Source organism: Nicotiana tabacum, chromosome 24, assembly GCF_000715075.1.
Source record: "Nicotiana tabacum cultivar K326 chromosome 24, ASM71507v2, whole genome shotgun sequence".
NCBI classification, from domain to species: domain Eukaryota; kingdom Viridiplantae; phylum Streptophyta; class Magnoliopsida; order Solanales; family Solanaceae; genus Nicotiana; species Nicotiana tabacum.
In genome coordinates this window covers 40520179-40539670 of record NC_134103.1, presented here as the reverse complement: position 1 = coordinate 40539670, position 19492 = coordinate 40520179, and the positions used below count along the sequence as shown (strand labels likewise).

General features: G+C 37.1%; 1 protein-coding gene across 2 annotated transcripts; it reads right to left on the bottom strand.

Moving 5' to 3' along the window:
- Nucleotides 1–1915: 1915 nt before the first annotated feature.
- On the bottom strand, nt 1916–7227 carry LOC107825961 (uncharacterized). 2 transcript variants are annotated; one of them, XR_012706465.1, is made up of 8 exons: nt 6132–7226; nt 5904–5998; nt 5677–5780; nt 5397–5497; nt 5211–5314; nt 4322–4759; nt 3279–3468; nt 1916–2407 (listed from the first exon to the last, which is right to left on the bottom strand). XR_012706465.1 is itself a non-coding variant. In XM_016652895.2 (8 exons), exons 1-8 carry the CDS (start codon nt 6378–6380, stop codon nt 2254–2256), a joined length of 1377 nt encoding a protein of 458 aa, XP_016508381.2. In that variant the 5' UTR covers nt 6381–7227; the 3' UTR covers nt 1916–2253. The 2 variants fall into 2 exon arrangements, 1 of the variants encoding a protein (XP_016508381.2); XM_016652895.2 differs by having other exon boundaries at nt 3337–3468; nt 6132–7227.
- Between the last annotated feature and the right edge of the window lie 12265 nt (nt 7228–19492).

The following is a 19492-nucleotide window of genomic DNA, read 5'->3' as shown; positions in this document are numbered from 1 at the left end:
AAGAGTGAACGGTAAAATAGAAAAAATGAAAAAACAAAATAATATGGTCAGTTCTTTTTATTTTTTGTCTCTGAAAGTGTTTTCATTGAATTAGAAGAATTGCATGTGATGTAAGTTTGACTTTCAGTTTGACTGTTGGTATCAAAGAGAACCCAACTCTATAAAATATGATGAAACTTAACTGAGTTCTCTCTTTAGGAATCTTTTGGGTTTCTGTTTGGATGTTGGGTCGTTATGTTGCTGCCTCTTGGTCGGCGCTTTAATTGTGTATGTTAGAATAGTCAGTAGTATAAATTTAGATCACAAAATGGTCCTCCATCATTTTTTCTAATAAGCTAACTTACGCGAACCTCAATTATTCATATATACTAAGTAACTTTGCTGACCATGTACAGAAAAAGAGAAAAGAAATGTTGTTCTACTAAGTTTTTTTCTTTATTAAGGAAGTCTTTTTTAGATAGCGTGGTATTCGAGTAACTTACGCAAATCTTAACTATTTCATCAGTTACTGTTACCCTCTCTAATAACACATACACTAAGTGAGTTTGCTGACCATGCATTAAGCATATGGTTGTCTTTATCTAGAACTGTTATCCTATTTCCGATGATTTTCATTAACTTCATTTACGTTAGGCCATCATTATTTTTATCTCCTTCAAAAAAATCAAATGCAATATCCAGCCCAAAAAAAGGCTTACCCAGTGTGTACCAAGTGTTCTAAAACTAGAGCAATAAGAGGAGAGAAAGATCGTGTATAATGTATGCAAAGTTTCTCTTGCATTTATGCAAATGAAGTTATTTCTACGTCTCAAGCGAGTGACCTACTAGCTACCAAGGAAGCAGTGCTACTGTTGCGCTAAGGCTCCCCTCAAATTCAATAGCTGAAAAAAAAAGAGTATAAAAATATTTGTATCAGACTTTCATAGTGAGTTGTTGTCGGATGGTTTGATTCTGCAAAAAAAAAAGAAAAAAAAAAGAAAAAGAATGGCATGTGCAATTGAATGATGATACATGTGCTGCCCATGATAATGCATGTGTAAAGGCCAGGGCTAAAGCAACGTTGTACCACAACTCCGGCAAAACATAAGGTCTCCATCTGCACAAGTTTATGCAATTCTAAGCAAGAGAGCTAATATAGTTATTTTCTTATGCAAGACTTACTAAACAACAACAAATACACAGATTGTCTCTTTGTTTCCTTTTAGTATTTCTTTGTTATCAAGTTTTCTGTACAAAGCCCGACTTTTATGCATCAGCATTGGAAGATTGGAAACAGGCAACTGGCTAACTTCACTTGCATTGCTCTAAAATAATCCAGGCTCCAATGACTCCTCTATTATATCCCCTCCCTCCCTCTTAGAATCAAAATAACCATGTCATTTGGAAGATAACAACGCAACCCGTGAATGACAGTAAATTAGACCACAAAAAAGAAATGTACCAAATTAAAGGAAGCACCAAAATTTAACGAGGTTTCATCAATTAACCTACATTATGGACGGAGATAAAAAAAGATCCGCTATTCAAAAAAGAACATAGGAGAGAGTACTCCCCGCCAACCCCAAAAGATCTTTTTCTCCATCCCCTTCCTCTCTCTACAACCTGTGTTGCTTGTACAACAACAATAACAACTAAGTCTGAACCCCAAGTAAGTTGGAATCAACTCTCTAACCCTTAATGCTTCTACTTAAGAAAAAGAAGAAGATTGAAAGTCTTCAACTAATAACAAATACCAGTTCCACAGAGAGCTCGCTGTGTACAGGCCAAATCTTGAGTTGGGTAAGCTTCAGAAGCAACACAATAACAACTTAAATGCATAACAATCAGTTTTTACTAAAATTTCAAAACCTAATGCAGAAGTGGATTGCATTTGCTCAAATATGTGAAGAGGTTTGAGATATTGCAGATCATCAAATAGTTAAAGCAGAAACCTCTATTATATTCTTCTGAAAGTCTATCTTTATGTTTTTGATATTACAAGGGACCAGTGTACCATGTCTCCTTAATTCACATTTTTCCTCTGAAAGCCTACACACTAGAGTGGTGGTAATCATTACATACAGTAGAAGAAGAATGGGATTCTGATCTATTCACATTTACATTTCAAGGGAAAAATAATTTTTTGTCTGAAGAAAAAGAAAAAAAAACAAGAAAGCAGAAGAGTATGTAATGTCGTCGCAGTTTTCCTTCTCTTTAACCTCTATTCTCTTTATAGCTTGTAGCGCATCGGTGAGGGCAACATATTGTTAACTATTAAATTATATGGTCTGGCATCGTCGGATTTTTTCTGAAGACATGCTTCCTGCAGCGCTCAAATATGCTGTCATAGATCAAATCAAATTGAACTCCAGCTCGTTCGCGATTCACAATGAAAAGAATGTGATCACCTTCAACAATCTTATAGTACCTGATTCCAGAAAAAGAAAAAGAAATATCAATACTAAAGCAGCCCTGAAATACCTGTCCTTTTATTCAAATAACAACTACACATAGAATTCCAATCTCACTCTATAGCAATCTCAAGTATCCGATATGTGTCAGACAAATATGCAGTATGTCCAATAGTTGCAAATTTTAAAAGTCAAACATTTTCCATATATCAAAGTGAATAGGCATAAATACTAAAAGCCATAATTTCCAATATATTATGTTTAAGGAAGTAAAATAGGAATCATAACAGAGAAATTGAGATAATAGAGCAACAAGAGGTGCAGAAGTCCAATTACAAGAAGCAGAAAGCAAATACGGAGGATTCATCTTTTTGGGAGATGAAAAAGAAGACCATCTCCAGTTGCAAGTCAAGGAGCAATTCTTTAATCGCACACCCCTGCTAGATTTTTTTAAAGTTCCTCTACCAAGAAAAGGCTTGATGTTGCAACTTCTAGCACACCTTGTCAACAATTTTAACACATCCACTTCAAGCGGACAAAGAGATATGGATGTCCAGTCAAATCTATCAATCAAAATAAGGGAATATAACAACCCCTTAAACATTGACATACGAAAATACTGGTTTGTCAATTGGACTTGCTTCAGAATAATAAATTACTACCAAATCCTAATGATAACCAAAAAAAATAGAGAAGATGACACTTTGGTTTAGAAACTTCTTAGTACTTACAACTAAGAAGCCATGACCAATAATAAGTGGTGGTTCTTTATGAGAAAAGAGTTCAATTCTATGAAAACCTCAAAACCAGACAGGAATGAGAAAATAAGTGATGGAAGTGTCGGTAAAAACTGCTTTACTAATAATAGAAATTAAAGAAGTTAAATACCAGAATGGCAACTTGGCAAATGAAATATAATGGCAGAAGCTTAAGACCGGTAGCCTACCAAATGCCAGGTCGTAAAGGCTGGCAATCAGAATCTTTAACAACCAGTTGACTTGGGTGCTCAACTGGGAAGCGAGGGTGTGTCATAGATATAGTGTTGAGTGCACCATCATTGCCCCACCAATCCTCATCCCTGCAAGAATTAGATGTACAGAAAGACGTAAGATGATGAAATTACGTATGGTTTGTATAAGAACTGTTATTTAGCAGTTCCACTCCGTTTGGATACATGATAATTGCTTTAAGAAGTAACTAGGAGGATAAAATCTATTGGTTTGGTGGTTTTGAATCTTTTTGAGATAAGAATTTGCAAGTCCAAACTCCTCATAAGATGATTGCTCTATGGAGTCAAATAGCTCAACTACGAAATTGCTATACAAAGCTTTGAGGTAAAACTAAAACTGGGAGGATAAGAAATCCACTCAAAGTGGTTTTCTAAATACTTAATTTTGAAACTGGTGTTAGTGCAATGCATATTACTCATGAATGTAAATCCAAGGAATTTTTGCATCCATTAATTTCATGGAGCCTACATCCAAGTTTCACAGCCTAGTCCGGACAAATAAACAAAACACTGTTGCACAAAGAGCAAAAACCTCAAAACAGAGAATAAGTGGCATAGCAGCAACACTTGTAGTTTGTTCGGCCAAGCTTCCAAAATCTACTTATTTTGAGAAGTGTTTTTTAATCAAAAGAAGCAATTTGTGTTTGGCTAATCAATTTGAAAAAAACTTTTGCCAATATTAGAGCAGCTATTTAGGTTCCAAACGTGCTTTTGAGGAAAAGCTACTATTTTCAGCTTCTGAAATACAGCATCTGCTACTACTCAAAAGAACTTATTTTTTCCTACAAACTTGGCCAAACAGGCTATTACTTGCAGTAGATACCTTGCTGAGAATCTTTGCTACATTGTAACTGCCAATATATTTGAATGAAAATCCAGGTAAATGGGAGATGAAATAATAAGGAAAAAACAAATGACACACCTATAGCCCTTATATGGGGGAGGGACATCTGGAGGATGCCGCCATAGGCTCATTTGCAGGACTCTGATGAACAGCAGAGGATGTATCCCAAGTATGCCAGAAGGGACTGTTAGACCCATGACTTTCGCGGTACGCTTGGTAGCATAGCTGAAGTAGTATGTATTAGGAAACGTATGCAAGTGGCTGTTCAACTTGATCGACCCCTGGAGGGTAAGATCAGGAAGTATCCAATCCCCTGACGCAAATGGACCAGCATTTCCTAAAAGACAATCAAGAAGACCCCATATTCCAACTTTTCTCCAGGATATGTTGAAGTGGTCAAAACCAAAGTTGTAATAGTTCTTGAGCCAGGGAATGTCAATCCAATCGTAAATTATTACCCCGATGCGGCAAAGTTGGAGCAAAGACACAGGCTTCAAGGACTTCCCATCTTCAGGTCTGTAAATGAAATCAGTTGATTCAGTACATAAATATCACGATTTCAGCAAACCATAGGAAATCTTGGTAAACATAAAACTTATATGAAAAGGCTACAAACAGATAACAGCAATTCGAAAGCAGATTTTAGAGAAACAACAAAGTTAAAACCTTCATATGATCATTATTGAATACCAATATGATAATTAATGGTTGAATGAATTGAAGGCACCTAAAGTGGCATCTGAACATAGCATCTACTTAAAGCTCGATCATAAGTAAAAATTAAGCCAATAGCACAATTGATATAATGAGCACCCATGATAGCACTTAGTTGTTTATACGACAATAACAGATCAAATATAGTTGAACAACAGAAAATAGGATTTTCCTTTGGGATAAGTGAACTACAGAAAATAAAATTTTCCTTTGGGATAAGTGAACTACAGATAATAAGATATCAGAAACCTACTGCATTCCATCAAAATACGTTCGTGTTGTCCCGTTGAATGCTCCAGACAACGATGTGATGCTTAGGACCCAGCTCTCAGACGTGTTCTCATATCCCTTAAATGCCTACAATCACAATAAGCTTTAAATTAACAACAAACTTCTTTTAAATCTCGCAAATCCATGAATTAATTATAAGCAGACTCACCTTTTCAGCAAGCATTTGTTGCAAAACTCGAACAACCTGTGCTCCAGCTGAATGCCCAACAAAATGAATAGGGTGATCTTCATCCCATTCTGGGTAATGCCCTGCTTACAAGAAAGTACGAAAAGCTAAATTAACCATTCATAATTTCACAAAAACATCGTAATGCAATAAAAACTAAACAGAAAAGGAAGACAAGTTTCAACCTTGTTCATTAGTACCATGAATTTACAAACATTGAAATTACAAAAAAGCTAAACAATGAGGAAAAAAAGATTCTAACCTTGTTCATAAATTCGTCCGAATTGGGAATGTCCACAGGCCTTACTATGTTCTTCCCCATAATCAACTTGCCCTCCTTTCAAATAGTAAAACAACTCACGAGCCCTGAAACCTAACATCCATCAAATGTTGCAAAAAAAACAACCATGTACAACAGAACAAAACAACATAACAGCAACATGCAACATAGAACATAAATAACAAGAATTTGAAGCAGCATCAACCCACCTGTCATATATGCTAGTTAGAGAGCCCAAATCAGGCACAAGAACCCTATCATCCTTCTTCTCTGCACCAGCAAAATATGACAGCCCTCCTAATCTCTACATAAAACATCACAATTTCAAGGCCAATGTTATAATTCTACCTCAAAAAATTCAATCTTTAACCCTAATATGAGGTAAATGGAGGGAAAAAACAAAGCACATAATAGGAAAGAAAATAAAAATAACATACCCCTTTTCCAAAACCAAAGATTCCATGAACCAACACAATGGGAGGAAGATCTGTTGCAGTGGGGGTGTTCTCTTCTGATTTCAAGTTAGGCTCCAAATTATTAGGCTTGTAAAAACAATCAGTTAAAGCCTGGGAAAGATCACCAGCCACAGCTGTGCTAAATATGTAAAACCCATATGCCAAATGAACAAAAGAACTCACAAACAGCTCTGTCAATTGCAGTGCTGTTATCCACCACCTTACTATCATTTTCTTTTCTTCTATTAACACAAAATATAAAGAATTTTGTTTTACCACCTCCCTTATTCAAGAAACCAAGAAAGCAGCAAGCTTTGATCAATCAACAACTATTCCGAAAGGTTCAATCTAGAAACAAGAATCTCATCAAATAATTAAACCCCAAAAGGGTGTTTGTATAGAAAAAAAGAACAATATTTTTTTTCAATTTTCAAGGGTAGAAGAAGGGAGGCAAATCAAGCAATCCTTTTCAAAGAAGCCCCCAAAATGGGGGGGTCCTTTTAGCTTTGAAGAGATGAAGAGGAAAATTCAAGACTTTGAAATATAATAGTTTCCCACAATTATCTCATTGCCCACCATAATCACCATAAAAGGCCAATCAAAGCCTCATTTTTATTGCACCCCCATTTCATTTTTGTGTACATGGAAAGAGTTGGGTAGGGGAAATTGGGGCCCACCACACCTCAAAGACTGGTGGGGGTTGGTGCCAGTTGCCATTTAGGGTCTAAACGGGTCCCACAAACTATGACACGTGGATAAAAATAGAGTCTTGGAAATTCAAAAGAATCTAAAAAGGAAATTGGAGAGTGCCAATTCATCAGCATTAGTGATGGAGATTTGGTGAACAATACAAGATTATTATGCCTAAATATTGGGGATAGAGATATTATTTAAGGGAATAAGTAAGGTGCATAATCCAAAATGGTCTTAAATATCGGGGTGGTTTGTTTGGTGTTAGGTGGAAGTTGATTCTGGCTAAAAGATTCTACGTAATAATAGTAAAATGTTCTAGGAGTTTCTCTTGCATCAAAATCAAAAACACAAGAGCAAGAACGATGTATTGGTTGGAAAAGAGCTGGAAAGTTCTGTGTTTGTGAATATATTTTTAACTATAAAAAACAAACCAACTCCAGAATGGTCCAATTCCCTTATCCATATATCAATTATCATTCGCATCCTTCCATTTGTTTTCGCTCTTCTCATCCACGCACTTTTCTCCAAAGGTGCACACCACACTTCCAACGTATAGCTCTTCTTTTTTCTTTTTCTTTTTCTTTTTAAAAAAAAAAAAAGGAATAGCGGTTAATTTATTGCTAGTGATTCAAAATTGAGCAATTTTATCTGTCGTTAGACTTCCGGTCTAATATAAGTCTCGCTACTAGAAAAAAAAATCATTTTTATTCTTAACTCCTAATAAAGCACCAATCTGAAGATAATTTTATGTTGAAATCAAAAGTTGGACAGTAAATTTGTATTTTTTTTCTCGAGCATGGACACGTTCATCCATTTTGTGTTGGGGACTCTATTAATGGCTAGGTAAATACGAGATGATTTTTTCATGGCAACGTTATGATGAGCGTAAATGTGTACCGAATGACATAATTGAGTAATTTTGAATAGTATAGGCAAAAATTTTAACGGAAAAGGATCAAATATACTCTCATGTACTGTCAGAAAAGGTTTAAATGTACCCTTTGTTATATTTTGAGTTCATATATACCCCTATCGTTATACTATTGGTTCAAATATACCCATTTTCCGTTAAGTTTGTCTAAAGTGTACATCTAATCCTACGTGTCACTGACATTTGATGAAGCAGATGCCACGTGGCTTGTCACCTCAGCGCCCTAACCCATTTTACCCCTCCCTTCTATTTTTTTTTCACCACTAAAATTGTTTCCCCTCTACCACTATTGCCACCATTACCGCTACCATGAAAAATATTGTATTTCGAATTTTAGTCTTTTATATATTGATTAGGGGCGCTGAGGTGGCATACCATGTGGCATCCACCTCATCAAATATCAGTGCCACGTAGGATTGGATGTCCACCTTGGACAAACTTAACATAAGAAGGGTTATATTTTAACCAATAGTATTACGGCAAGGGTATATTTGGACCCAAAGTATAACGAAGGGTATATTTAAACATTTTCTCATAGTACAAGGGTATATTTGGCTCTTTGCCGAAATTTAAATGGTTCTCTTTTGAAAAATATATAGCTTTACAAGTAAATTACTTGGTTTGAGTTTCAAATTCTAATTTTTAAAGGTTTTTGCATAGTTTCTAAGAGTCCGTTTGACTTAGCTAATTAAAAGTAGCTAATAAGTGTTGATAAATAGTTTCATGTGTTGAAGTATTTGATAAGAAATACTTATAAACACTTTTTTCTATTAAAATTACTTAAATATTCTTAAAGTAGTGAACTCTTATAAGGAGATGATTATTGCAAGATTTTTTAATTTCAATATGATTCAGATACAAATAAAATGTATCTTTAGTTCTAAATTGATTAGATAAAATCATATTTTATAAAGATATATTATTTTATGATAAACTAAAAAATAATAATTGAATAAGTTTATTAATAAAGGTTTAATTAAATATTACACCAAAATATTTGCATAGAAATTAAAACAACAGATGCTAATAAATATCATATCACGATCATGATAAACAATCCAATAGAATACGTCTACTTGAACAACCCTCATTATTTGAAACGTATAATTGTTATTTATCTTCCTTATATATTTTCAACATTAGAATTATAAAATATTAAAGGAGAAGAAGTATGATTTACAAACGAAAGAGCTCTCTCACCCGAAATCAGATTTATTCTAACAAATTATTTTTTATGGTAAAATAGTTACCTAGAATCAGATTTATTCTAACTATGGCAGAACAATTGCAACTTGTTTAAATTTACAACAACAATTCAGTATAATTCCACTAGTGGGGTCTGGGGAGGGTAGTGTGTACGCAGACCTTACCCTTACCTTGGGGTAGAGAGGCTGTTTCCAAATGAAACTCTTTTGGGGTGACTCGAACTCACAACCTCTTGGTTGGAAGTGGAGGGTGCTTACCATCAGAGCAACCCACCTTGTCTTAGAAAAGGAAAAACTAAGTTGTGCTCCTTGGTTAGGTAAGAGGTCAGGTAAGGGGTCGGGAAAAAGATGAAAGAATGGAGTTATGGAGGGGATAGGCGTAATGTTCTTGTAAGGATATTTTAGGAATTATAAAAAGGTTATTGACGATAAAATAACAAAATTTTTGGTCAAACTAAAAGCGCTTATAAAATGAAAAGTCATAAGTTGGGAGTGATCAGCTTATTACTTTTGACTGATTTTGGTTTATAAGCATTAAGCTTATAAGTATTTTTAATGTTATCAAATGCGTAAATAAGTCAAAAAGTATTTATAATCTACTTTGATTAGCTTATAAGCTTAGCCAAATACCTTTAACAGTCTTTCGGCCAAATCAAAAGATAGGCAACCGGGTCTAGAGCAATAAAATATTTAAATGATTGTTGAAAAACTCATATCTAAGTTAAATAAAAATTTATTTTTCTTACAAAAACTAAATAAATTTATATAAGTCGAGTAATTGTATCAAATAAAAAATGTCTTATACCTAAGGAGATGAGGGGCGTAATATGCACTCTTATTAAAGCCGACGTGGGTGAAGAAGTTAGTTGACGAAAACCTTGGAAATGTGGCGCACATGCACTATGCCCATTCTAATATGCAAGTTCTGGATTTATTAGGTCTATCGAGGCTGGAGCACATGCCTTCTAACTCTTTTTGCCTCCATTTTTAATGTTGTTCAACAATCTAATAACTCTACTTGGCTCCATTTCTGTAGCAACCTTAGTTGCAAATATTCTTTGGTGGCCCTTTTATCAGGTACACAAATAGACTTCGAAGTGGAAGATATAGACTTCGTATGGACGAAATATCAAATTTAACAAGTGTTGTCCCTCAGAGCAAACATCACTTTTAATGTTTGACCTTTGAAGTCTGTTTCATTGGACAAGCGAGGATCAAAAGTTAAAGATCATTCCAAAAAACGTCATATTTCAGCATTTTTGTTTTTTTGCTTTTATCATTGTACCATTACAAATTTTAATACTAATATATGGTAGGATAACAAATAATTTTACAGATAATTTTGTTTATTGATTATTATTATGAAGAAGTTCCCATACCTTTCCTAAATTATAAGAACTTTTAGTACTATTTATTTTATTTTTAATTTTTATATAATATTAATTTAAGACGTGTTTAAATGAAAAATATGAATCAGTAGAAATTCATATAGTCGATCCCGTCATATCTAGAATTGAGCCCTAATAATTGTTAGTATTGTTTTATTACGAAGAAGCTCTCCATTTTGTCTCAAATCGGAGTTTAATTCTTACTCTTTAGTGTGAACATGTATCCAAATTTAAGATTAAAATGGTGACTCATCTGAAAAAGTTGGTCATTTTGAACTTGTCAAGGTTAAATTAAATACTTTTGGAGTAAAACTTAATGTCGGTAACTTTTTCTTTAAAAAAGAAATTATAGGCGTAGCAACAAGTATCATGAGTTGGAACTTATTTCTTGTGGCATATTTTTTAATCGAAGAGATATCTTTTATGTAAATTTCTATGACATTTGAAAACTCGTACCATCTGACATGCAATTTCCATTAATCCATTAGTTTTATTTCAACAAGAGGAACTTACAGAAATAGTAGTAGTTTGAAGGCTTCTTACAAGTTGTAGCTATAGTTTTGCTAATTATGACTTGTAGCTACTAACTTCCTACCATTTAGTCTATTTTGTTATATTCAATTCACCGTATTCAATTCGATTGTATTTAAAAAAAATTAAAATAATAATATTTGGTTGTATTTAATTTACTATATTTATTTGTAGCCTACTTTTATACTGTATTCAATTCGGTTGTATTTAAACAACAAAAATTTTAAAAAATATACGGATATTCGATTGTATTCAATTCACTGTATTTATTCGTTGCTACTTTTACACTATATTCAATTCACCGTATTCAGTTTGACTGTATTCAAACAACAAAAATTTTAAAAAATAGGGATTTGCCGAAAAAAATCTCCTTCGGGATACATAAAATAAGGCAAAAATACCGAAACATATATATTGTATTTACATTCAAAAAGAAAAATACACTCAAATCCGGCCAGATCTGAGCTGGCCAGATTTGAGAAATACAATTAGAAAATCCGGCAAAATAAAAATACACTATATATCTATATTTAAATAGAGAATATATATAATAATACATCATATTTATACTAAATGAATTTTCTGGCGCTTCACCGGTGGCTCGTCGAAAACAATTCCGTCGAATTTTCGGAGTAAAAATAATGTCAAAAGATAGATCTAACCTATGTATGTTTCATGGGTGAAAGTAGGGGTGTACAAGAAAACCGATAAATCGCACCAAACCGATTAACTGAGTCAACCGAAAAAAACCCGATGTGGTTAGGTTTAATTTGGTTTGGTATTAGAAAATAAAACCCGACCATAATTGGTTTGGTTTGGTTTTTAACTAAAAAAAGTCATACCGAAACCAAACCAACCCGATAGTACAATTATATAATTTTTAAAAATATTTTATACATATAAATATTTATTGTAATGTAATTTATAAATATTTCTTAAACTTTTTTACAGTTTTATCTTTTAATATATTATTTCAAATTTAGACTTAACATTCTTGAATGGTAAATAAATTTTATAGCCCATAAATGTAGTAACACAAACAAAATTCAAAATAATACTACTGCTAACAAAAGAAATTCAATTCAATACTAGGAATGACGATATTGTTGGATAATTATTTTAGTTTTACATTGTTTTATAATGAAAATGCATAACTTAGTTTATCTTTTTTTTAGTACTTAGTTATGTAATTAATATTAGTACTTATTGGCTATACTTATTTTAGCATGACCTATAGAGTATTTTTAGATTATGTTAATTTTTATTATGGCTTATTAATTAGCAATATTTATTTTATATAATTTTATTATTTTATCTTTGTTATTGAATATTTTAGTATAATGCTATGACTTATCTCATATTATTATGTTAGTTTCTTGGAAAACACATTATATAGTTCTATTTTACTAGGATTTAAGAAATATTTGGAGCACAAGTTACATATTTTATGCTATGAAGACTTTACCGAAAAAAAACCGAAAACCCGAAAAAAATCGAGATTGAAAAATCCGACTTTGTTGGTTTGGTTTGGTTTATAAATTTAAAAACCCGACACCATTGGTTTGGTTTGGTAATTGAAAAATCCGAACCAACCCGACCTATGTACACCCCTAGGTGAAAATGGTCGGAACTCAACGAATATGAGAAATAAAGTTTCTATTTTCCTTGTTTTTTCTTAGATGTGCGGAGTTCTATGAGGAACTAAAATAAATATTGTATACGGGTAAAACCAAGCCAGTCGCATGACTCGACTTCCCGGTGATCCGAGCGGAGTGGGAAGATGAACGTAACGTATCAGAGTCAGAACAAAGAACTCTTCCTATCAGGGATCGGGTAAACACATGCCCTCGAGGAAATCAGGGTCATATCCTCGAGGTCCGATTTAAGGGTTGATACTTCAGAGAGCATCACCAAGCAGCTGCACACGACTAACAAAGGGTCGTGATATCCGTACCCAACCGGATATCACATCGCAAATCTCGGCTCATATCAGTGATCGGCGTAACGGAAGATTTTTACCTTTCTTAGAATTGTACTTAGAGTAAAACTCCCCTACTATATAAAGGGAAAAGATTATTATTCATAAAAACACACGCATATCAACGCAATATACTCTTATTTTCCCTACTATTCAAAGTTCTTACTTTTGTTCATTACTTCTTCATTGTTGTGAGCCGGGGATCGAAGAAATGTTATAGGCTCAACATGCAGCGATATCCCAGTTGCAGAACCAAAGTCGCGCCCCTAACAATGTTGAGCCTGAACCATCTCGGAAAAACGCTCGCAGAAATGAACCGGCCACAGAAAGGCCGAGTGAAGCAGAACCCGGGACCAACCCCGAGATAATAAAGATGCTTGAGGAACTGACAAAACGAGTAGAATCGGGAGAAAAGAAAATCGAAGCCAACGACAAAAAATGGAGACCTATAACTCCAGGGTCTATCAAATCCCAAGAGCACCACCGATACCGAAGGGCCTGTATTCCAAGAAATTTGTCCAAAAGCCTTCCCCTCAGAGCGCAGCTCCGAAGCCGATCCCAAAGAAGTTTCTCATGCCCGAAATTCCGAAGTATAATGGAACAACTGATCCAAATAAACATGTGACCTCCTACACGTGCGCCATTACGGGGAACGACTTGGATGATGATGAAATCGAATCCGTTCTGCTGAAAAAGTTCGGAGAGACCTTCTCAAAAGGAGTTATAATATAGTATCACAACTTACCCCCTAATTATTTTGACTCGTTTACTATGCTTGTAGATGCCTTTGTGAAAGCGCACGCCGGGGCCATGAAGGTCGAGACCAGGAAGTCAGAATTTTTTAAAGTAAAGCAAAGGGATAATGAGATGCTTAGGGAATTCGTGTCAAGGTTTCAAATGTAACGTATGAATCTGCCTCCGGTCGCGGATGATTAGGCCGTTCAGGCATTCACCCAAGGACTCAACCCCCGAAGCTCATTGGCCTTGCAGCAGTTGAAACAAAATTTGATAGAATACCCTGCGGTAACTTGGGCTGACGTCCATAACAGGTACCAATAACCAATTAGGGTTTAAGACGATCAGCTCGGGGGCCCTTCCGGGTCCGTTTATCCCGTCAGAACTAGTGACAGATCCAAAAGATCCATCGATCATGAACCAAGATCGAACAGAGATCGTTATCAACTATACAATGGAGATCGAAGGGGTAATAGGTCCGGACACAACCCTGCGAGGAGTGAAAGAAGAAGCGATCGAGGTCATAATAACCGGGGACTCATGAGCAAAAACGGTTTCGACAAACCCATCGGGTCTAAGGAGGCACCAAGTTTATCGGAGTACGACTTTAGCGTTGATATCGTCGGCATCGTATCATCCATCGCACGTATCAAAGATACTAAGTGGCCTCGACCATTGCAATCTGATCCTGCCCAAAGGGACCCCAACCTAATGTGTAAATATCATGATACTCACGGCCACAGAACCAAAGACTGCCGATAACTAAGAGAAGAAGTAGCCCGGTTATTCAATAACGGATACCTCCGAGAATTTCAGAGTGATCGAGCCAAAAATCACTTCAGGAATAGGGATTCGAACAAGCAGATTGAGCAAGAGGAACCGTAGCACGTCATTAACATGATCATTGGTGGAGTTGACATCCCCCAACGGCCGATGTTAAAGTTCACTAAGGTGTCCATTATAAGGGAAAACAAACTCGAGATTATACCGTATCTTTTAATGGCGAGGACACTGAAGGCATCGTGCAACCACATAAGGATCCACTGGTAATATTTGTACTCATAAATAAATCTTGAGTTAAGCGTGTGTTAATTGATCCAGGTTGCTCGGCCAATATCATCAGATCGAGGGTCGTGGAACAGCTGGGTCTACACGACCAAATAGTGCCTGCAGTCCGAATTTTAAACGGATTTAACATGGCATGCGAGACTACTAAAGGGGATATAACCCTGCCGGTAAACACCACCTGATCCATTCAAGAAATAAAGTTCTACGTGATCGAAGGGGATATGAGATACAATGCTTTATTCGTAAGGCCATGGATTCACAACATGAGGGAAATACCCTCGACACTACATCAGGCATTGAAATTCCCCACAACGGGAGGGATCAAGACTATTTACGGAGAACAACCGGCCGCAAAAGAAATAATCGTTGTCGATGAGGTGACCCCAATATCTTCACTCTTGATATCAAATAACCCGAGTTTGGCTACCAAGGAAGAAACCAAATAGCAATCGCCGACACTGGCCCCGACCGAACCAGAAAAGCAGGAGACAGGCGAGGATGATGATTACGGAGTCCCTAGGTCGTTCATAGCCCCTGATGATTCCGATGCCACCTAGTCAATGGTTGAGGAGCTGGAGCAAGTCAGATTAATCGAGCACTTGCCCGGTCGGAAGGTATACCTAGGCACGGGGCTAACCCCCGAGCTAACAGGGATCCTACCAGAAATAACCACTCACAATCTGAGCTTGGACTCGAAGTTCCACCTGGTTAAAAAGAAGAGGAGGCCTCAATACGAAGTCGAGCACACATTCATCAAAGACGAGGTATCCAAACTCCTTAAAATAAGTTCCATTTGGGAAGTTAATTACCCGGATTGGTTAGCAAACATAGTAGTAGTGCCTAGAAAGGAAATAAATTAAGAATGTGTGTAGACTACAAAGACTTGAACAAGGCATGCCCTAAGGACTCTTTTACTTTACCTAACATCAATCGCATGATCGATACGACAACTGACCATGAGATACTTAGCTTTCTCGATGCCTACTCCGGGTACAACCAGATCCGGATGGACCCGGGTGACCAAGAAAAGACTTCCTTCATCACTAAATATGGCACCTATTGTTATAACGTAATGTCGTTCGTACTAAAGAATACTGGTGCCACTTACAAGCGCCTAGTAAATCGGATGTTCGAAGAACAAATAGGAAAATCAATGGAGAATTACATTGACGACATGTTAGTTAAGTCCCTGCGAGCAGAGGACCATTTGGAACATTTGCAGGAAACATCCAACATACTGAAGAAATACAATATGAAGCTGAACTCAGAGAAATGAGCATTCGGGGTCGAATCTGGGAAGTTCTTCGGATTCATTGTGTCCAACCGGGGAATCGAGATCAATCCCGACAAATTCAAAGCTATGAAGACATCACCGTAGTGGACAATGTCAAGGCCGTTCAAAGGTTAACCGGGCGTATAGCTACCGTGGGTCAGTTCATATCAAGGTCCTACGATAAAAGCAATCGATTCTTCTCATTGTTGAAAAAGAAGAATAACTTTTTGTGGACCCCAGAGTGCTAGCTAGGTTTGGAAGAACTCAAACGGTACCTTTCGAGTCCACTTTTACTTCATACTCCGAAGACAGACGAGCAGTTGTACCTGTACTTAGCGGTATCCGAGATAGCAGTAAGTGGAGTTTAAGTTCGGGAAGAGGAAGGTACACAATTTCCTATATATTATTTTAGAAGGACTCTAGGCGAGGCCGAAACAAGGTATCCTCACCTGGAGAAATTGGCGGTCGCTTTGCTAAGCGCCTCCAGGAAGTTAAGGCCATACTTTTGCAATGTCATCCCATATGTGTCGTAACTACTTACCCATTGAGGAACATAATGCACAAACCCGAGCTCTCGGGACGGTTGGCCAAGTGGACCGTGGAAATTAGCAGGTACGATATCAAATATCGACCCCAAATCGCCATCAAATCTCAAATTTTGTTAGACTTCGTGGCCGACTTCATGCCGGATTGTAGTCGAAAAGGAATTGTTGTTAACCTCAGGGACCTCCTTGGGGATCTGGATCCTCTTTACGGATGGTGCCTCGAACGCAAAAGGGTCCGGACTCAGCATCATGTTGAAGCCTCCCTCGGGTAACTTAGTTAGGCAATCTATTAGAACTGTGAAATTGACTAACAATGAGGCCGAGTATGAGGTCATGATTGCAGGTCTCGAATTGGCTAAGAGCCTGGGGGCCGAAGTGATCGAAGCTAAATGTGATTCCCTCCTTGTGGTAAATCAAGTCAATGGGACATTCGAAGTGAGAGAGGAATGAATGTGAAGATACTTGGATAAACTACAGGTAACGCTACATCGATTCAAGGAATTAATTTTACAACACGTGCCCTGGGATCAAAATAGTGAAGCTGATGCTCTGGCTAACTTGGGGTCATCGGTTGATGACGATGAATTCAGCTCGGGAACGGTTATACAACTCATGAAATCAGTAGTGGAAGAAGGTCATGCGGAGATAAACTCGACAACTTTAACCTGGACTAGAGAAACAAGTATATAGATTACCTGAAGACCGAAAAGCTGTCTCGGATCCCAAAGAATCGAGAACTCTACGCACGAAGGCGGCCAGGTTTAGCCTGTCCAAAGATAATACTCTGTTCAGAAGAATGTTCGATGGCCCACTCGCCCTATGCTTGGGGATGGGCGACGCCGAATATGTTTTGAGGGAATTTTATGAAGTCACCTGCAGAAACCATTCGGAGGCAGAATCGTTGGTTCGTAAGATAATCAAAGTCGGCTATTACTGGATCGACATGAAGAAAGATGCAAAGGATTTTGTGCAAAAATTCAACGGCTATCAGAGGCATGCACCAATGATCCATCAGCCCGTGAAGTTACTACACTCGGTCCTGTCGCCCTGGCCGTTAATGAAGTGAGAGATGGACATCGTCGGTCCCCTACCAAGGGCACCCGGTAAGGCTCAATTTATACTATTTATGACTGACTATTTCTCTAAATTAGTTGAAGCTCAAGCATTCGAGAAGGTCCGGGAAAAAGAAGTCACCGACTTCATTTGGGACCACATCATATGTCGGTTCGGTATACCGGCCAAGATAGTATGTGATAACAAGAAGTAGTTCATCGGCAACAAGGTAAGTAAATTTTTCGAGGACCATAAGATAGAGAAGATCTTGTCAACACCCTATCACCTTAGTGGGAACGGGCAGGCGGAGTCGACGAACAAAACAATCATTCAAAACTTTAGGAAAAGGTTGACAGATGCCAAAGGGAAATGGAAGGAAATCCTTCCCGAAGTCTTGTGGGCATATCGCACAACCTCAAAATCCAATATCGAGGCCACCCATATTTTGTTGGTCTACTGTGCCGCAGCACTAATACCGATCGAGGTGGGAGAACCAAGCCTCACGTTCTGGTATACAACCGAAGAATCCAATGGCGAGGCCATGAGAATGAGCTTAGAACTACTGGATGAGAGACACGAGGCCGCTATAGTCCGACTGGCCTCCCAAAAATAGCGGATAGAAAGATATTACAACCGAAGATCCAACCTCCGACATTTCAACATCGGGGACTTAGTATTAAAAAGAGTAACACAGAAGACCCGAAACCCAAACGAATGGAAGCTAGGACTAAATTGGGAAGGTCCGTATCGAGTCATCGAGATTACTGGTAAAGGTTCGTACGAACTCGAAGCGGGAAATGACACACAACTACCAAACAACTGGAACGTGACTCACTTGAAACGATACTACTGCTAAGGTACGCCATCATTTATTTTCTTTTTTCTATTTTATTTTAGCTAACACTTGCAGGCAACAGCCAACTGAAAATGTAGCTGATTAGTCTTGAAAGCACGCGTTGCACTCTTTTTCCCTTGAACCTGTTTTGTCTCAAATGGGTTTTTCGGCAAGGTTTTTAACGAGGCAACAAAAAATCGTGCTAATTTAAAGTTGAAAACCGATTTTAAATCGGAGTCAATGGTCGCATCAACAGTATCCGAGTCCACTCAAAGATTGACCTCGAATACTGGGGGACAGTCACCCTCGGCTCATAATTTTTAGCAAGGAAGGAAACTATGTGCTCGAATAGTTTAGGCCCGGTGGTTAGGATTCGTTATAAGGGCCAAACGATCAAATGAACCGTGCCCGCGTAGGTCATACCGGCCACAATGAGCTTTTATACAATCTTGTACGTTACGCACTGAAATAAAAGATAGTTTCTACCTTGCTAACAAATATTTTTTCCTTCTTAAAAGTATCGAGCCTAAGGGCTATTCCTACCTCAGAACTATCGAGCCCAAGGGCCACTCCTATCCGAGCCCAAAGGGCTACCCCCACTCGGGGACTACCGTCCTTGATAAGTTCAGGCGGCTCGAGTTATCGAAACCCGAAGGCACAAAGCCTATTAGGCAGCCCAAACCTAAAAGGCTACGACCATCTTTAAAACGGTTCGGAGATGTCCGAAGCCCGTAATCAAAACATAAGGCCTTCAACAAAATTCCAAACCTGTTCAAAGGTTACCCTCGGCAAAATTATAGTCTAAAAACATTTAAACAAGTATCTTGGGGAAAGCTTTCGGTCACTCCAAGCCGTCATAAGTTTCAAGCAAAACTTGCATCGAGGACAAGTCTTGTTCGGACCCCCGAAAAATGACTTATTACTATGTTTTATTCTGTGCTAAGACATTTGAAATCTTTGCAATTGTAAAAAGGATGCTAAAGGTAATAGACTTGAAAATTGCCAAAAGGGAAAAAACCTTTTATATATATATATATATATATATATATATATATATATATATATATATATATATATATATATATATATATATACACACACACACACA

Coding starts and splice junctions, on each gene's coding strand:
- LOC107825961 (XM_016652895.2), bottom strand. CDS start 6,380: ATGATAGTAAGGTGGTGGATAACAGCACTGCAATTGACAGAGCTGTTT. Junction 5,781..5,903: donor CTAACTAGCATATATGACAG/GTGGGTTGATGC, acceptor GTTAGGTTTCAG/GGCTCGTGAGTTGTTTTACT. Junction 5,315..5,396: donor AACAAATGCTTGCTGAAAAG/GTGAGTCTGCTT, acceptor TTGTGATTGTAG/GCATTTAAGGGATATGAGAA.